The sequence below is a fragment of the Histoplasma capsulatum genome, genomic scaffold, assembly GCF_000149585.1.
Source record: "Histoplasma capsulatum NAm1 scaffold_2 genomic scaffold, whole genome shotgun sequence".
Lineage (NCBI taxonomy): Eukaryota > Fungi > Ascomycota > Eurotiomycetes > Onygenales > Ajellomycetaceae > Histoplasma > Histoplasma mississippiense.
In genome coordinates this window covers 2,526,600-2,529,856 of record NW_001813981.1, presented here as the reverse complement: position 1 = coordinate 2,529,856, position 3,257 = coordinate 2,526,600, and the positions used below count along the sequence as shown (strand labels likewise).

Here is a 3,257-nt window from a genome sequence, read left to right as displayed (position 1 = left end):
CTGGGCAGGAGATGTTCAATTTGCTGTGGGGATAGAGTTGCTGGTCGTTGTATTCAATAAGCCGCCTTCACTTTTGACAACTATAGCGCATTGCCTTCAGATTATCCCCTGATCCATCTGGTGGATACATCCTCTACAGATAGAAGATCCAAGTTCCTGAGCACAATATTTTCATCATCTTTATAAAAGTCATTAAATAAACCCTACCTCTAAGACCCTAAATAATAGTACATACAACCATCCCATTTTAGATCGCTAAAAGTCGCCGATGCGAGAACAAGAAAGACATCAGGAGATATCCGCGCGCGAAAGGCCGAACGATCAATAACCTCATAAGCTCAGTGACCAAGCAAGCAAGGGCAATTAACACAGGCTCTGCACTGTCCATACTGTCTACTTCTCAATTCAACCTGATTGAAATTGAATTTCTGTCCTGTGACAACCCTTATATCGAAATTGCCGCGCATATAAAAACAGCCATGTTTGTTCAACATCCATTACATTCTTCAAAATGTCCACATCAGCTCCGAGTTTGCACATCATCGTGGCTACCCACCACGAGTCAATCACAAAGTGATCCTATATTCGACCCATACCCATCAGTCGCATCCCCCCAACTCATCGATACTACCGCTAAGTAAATCCCAAAGAAAGCTACGGCATTGAACACATCCTCCTTTCCAAATACCGGAATCCCACGATCAAAAAACCGATTGTGATAACCAAGCATGGTCTGGGAGATACAAATGATCAGGCACCCTCAGCCGGTCAGCAACAAATACGACATGCTTCTCGATCTTGGCCGGGGAGGGGGCGGCTTTAACGCAGGCATCGCCGTTGTCACGCGCAGATCAGACAAGCTAATTTGTATCCGCAAGCGACTCGTCCTCGGCCAGCTATCGACGCCTCACCACTGGAATAGAGAGGCAGACACCATGCGCAAACTGCGAGGACATCGGAACATCTGCAGCTTCATCGAAGCCAATATCGGGACAGAGAGTGGGGAGTTATACGTCGAGTACTGCAAGATGGGCACCCTCCACGATTTCTTGCTGTACATGAAAAGCAGGCTGCTGGTTGTACCCGAAAGGTTTGTATGGCAAGTGCTGTTTGACTTGACCTCAGCGTTGTGCTGGATGCATGATGGCATTAAGACTGCAGCAGCTATCGACCAAACGAGGGTACCGGGCTGGATGCCTATTATACACAGAGATATTAAACCAGATAATTGCTTTCTCCAGGTGCAGACGTGCCCCAACAGCATATATCCAATGGTCAAGTTAGGAGATTTCGGCCTTGCAATCCGCAAGAAGGACTTCAATAACTTGAGTCCCACCAGTAAAGCAGTGTGCGCTCCAGGTTGGTTCCCCCCAGAGTATCCTCTATGTGGAGAACGCAGCGACGTTTACCGCACTGCGGCGATAGCCCAGTTGATGTGCTTGCCCACCTGGGCCTTTGGTATTGGCGCACAAGTATCACCATATTACAGTCAAGGTCTGCGTATTTGTATCCAGACAGGAATGCTCAGAAACATCCACAAGCGTCCATTCGCTCTGGATTTTCAGAGGCTCATCTCTAGAGAATACACTCGACCGGAGGGCTTTCCGGTTCCCAATGATGCGTTCAGAGTCCTTCAATTTTAGTTCTGTTTATGTACGGTCAGCAGGAAATATATATGCACAAGAGGATGGAGCTCCGGTTTTCTTCATTAAATTCGTTATTTCAATTGGCAGCCAATAGTGGGGAAAAGATTGATTAGCAAGGTCAGTAAATGTAAATGTACAATGGTTGTTCAATTGCAAAATCAGTAGTTTATATTCTTGAGTTTTTTAGTACACAGAAGTTGAAAGAAAGCTAGCTCTAGGTCAGAAACAAATTGTCCAATATTTAATGGGGCTTCACGGCCAGGATTCCTGGAATTAAAACATTAGCGAACTATTTTTTTCGGGGTAATTCTAAAATGGCAGTTTCCATTTGATTTGTATTGTTAAAGAAAAGAGACTCACTCTCAACATCCGCCACACTTTGTTGCAGAATTTGTTGAAGAACCTTGGGGTTCTCCAACTCCTTCTGGATCTTGGAAATGACGTTCTGGGCTAACTCGTGTTGTTGGCGAACCTTGACCTGTCCCTCGTACTGTACCCACGAGTCGAGGACCTTCTTTGCCTCAGCGGCTAAAGCAGTGCGCTGCTCCATTTCATAGGCCTGAGCCTCCAATCGGGCGGTTTCCTATAGATATCAAATTTTCAGAAACACATTGCCCTCCTCCGTACTCATTGAGAAACACCTGGCCGCTTTACACATACCTTGGACACCTCAAAGAGGTCCTTTGTGATCTCAACAACACTGCTCAATTGCTTGACGTTCTCGATCCTTTCCTTCACAGCGTTGGTGTGGTTTGCTCTGGCGCCGTTAAGGATATCCTTCTGCTTCTGGATCTGACTCTCGGCCCACTCCTTATACATGGGCCCAGCCATCTTCGCTACACCGGTGAAGACGCTGAGGAGACAGAATGCAGCGACGGTTTCCTCATTGAAGACATAAAGCTCATTGCTGATAGCGGCGATCGAGAGCCCAGCACCGGCGGAGAGAATGGCAGTCTTCGACACCAGACTATTGCCTGGGATGGCATCGATGATAGACTGCGCCTTGGTTTTGGGGTCTTCGGCGGGAACGTTGGATACTGACCGACTAGATGTAAGGGAGGTTGTGGCCACCGGGATTGTTCGAGAAGAGATGGCAGGACGGACACGGGCTGCGCCTGAAATCAATCAATTAGCCGTTACAATTCAAACAGGCAGAGCGCAGGATCGGAGGTGCCGTAACAACATACCAATGGCGCTCTTCGCTAATCTTAAAGCCATTGTGATGGAAAGGAGTGTGTACAGCGAGTGAGAGGTTTGCTGGTGGTGGTGATGGAGTTGTTGCCATCAATTTGGTGAAGGCTCGGGTGGGAGCTAGCGCTAGATCAATTCAGGACTAGCGTGATTTGTCTTCCGAGTTTGCATCAAAAAAATGGACTTTGAGAGACAAAAAGAGAAAACAGGGAGAGGAGTCGGATTTCAATAGACGACGCGATATTATAAGCCTCCTCGATTAAGACTAATCCACATGCTAGCTACCATGCCCGGATTACTTGACGGAGTACACAACTCCAAAAAAAGGAAGAAAGAATCTTCGGAACACAAACAGCAATCGTCCAAGCGGGCGGGTTGTGGCAGATGAGGACAGGAGGACAGACAGATACAGCAGTTGGA

General features: G+C 47.3%; 2 protein-coding genes across 2 annotated transcripts; one reads left to right on the top strand and one right to left on the bottom strand.

Moving 5' to 3' along the window:
• Window positions 1–728: 728 nt before the first annotated feature.
• Window positions 729–1,643, top strand: HCAG_02829 (predicted protein; the record flags this gene model as incomplete). The annotated part of the gene is made up of 2 exons (XM_001542608.1): window positions 729–1,181; window positions 1,242–1,643. The coding sequence occupies 2 exons, from the start codon at window positions 729–731 to the stop codon at window positions 1,641–1,643; spliced, it is 855 nt and encodes a 284-aa protein (XP_001542658.1).
• Window positions 1,644–1,887: 244 nt separating this feature from the next.
• Window positions 1,888–2,864, bottom strand: HCAG_02828 (ATP synthase subunit 4; the record flags this gene model as incomplete). The annotated part of the gene is made up of 4 exons (XM_001542607.1): window positions 1,888–1,913; window positions 2,007–2,229; window positions 2,307–2,761; window positions 2,834–2,864. The coding sequence occupies 4 exons, from the start codon at window positions 2,862–2,864 to the stop codon at window positions 1,888–1,890; spliced, it is 735 nt and encodes a 244-aa protein (XP_001542657.1).
• Between the last annotated feature and the right edge of the window lie 393 nt (window positions 2,865–3,257).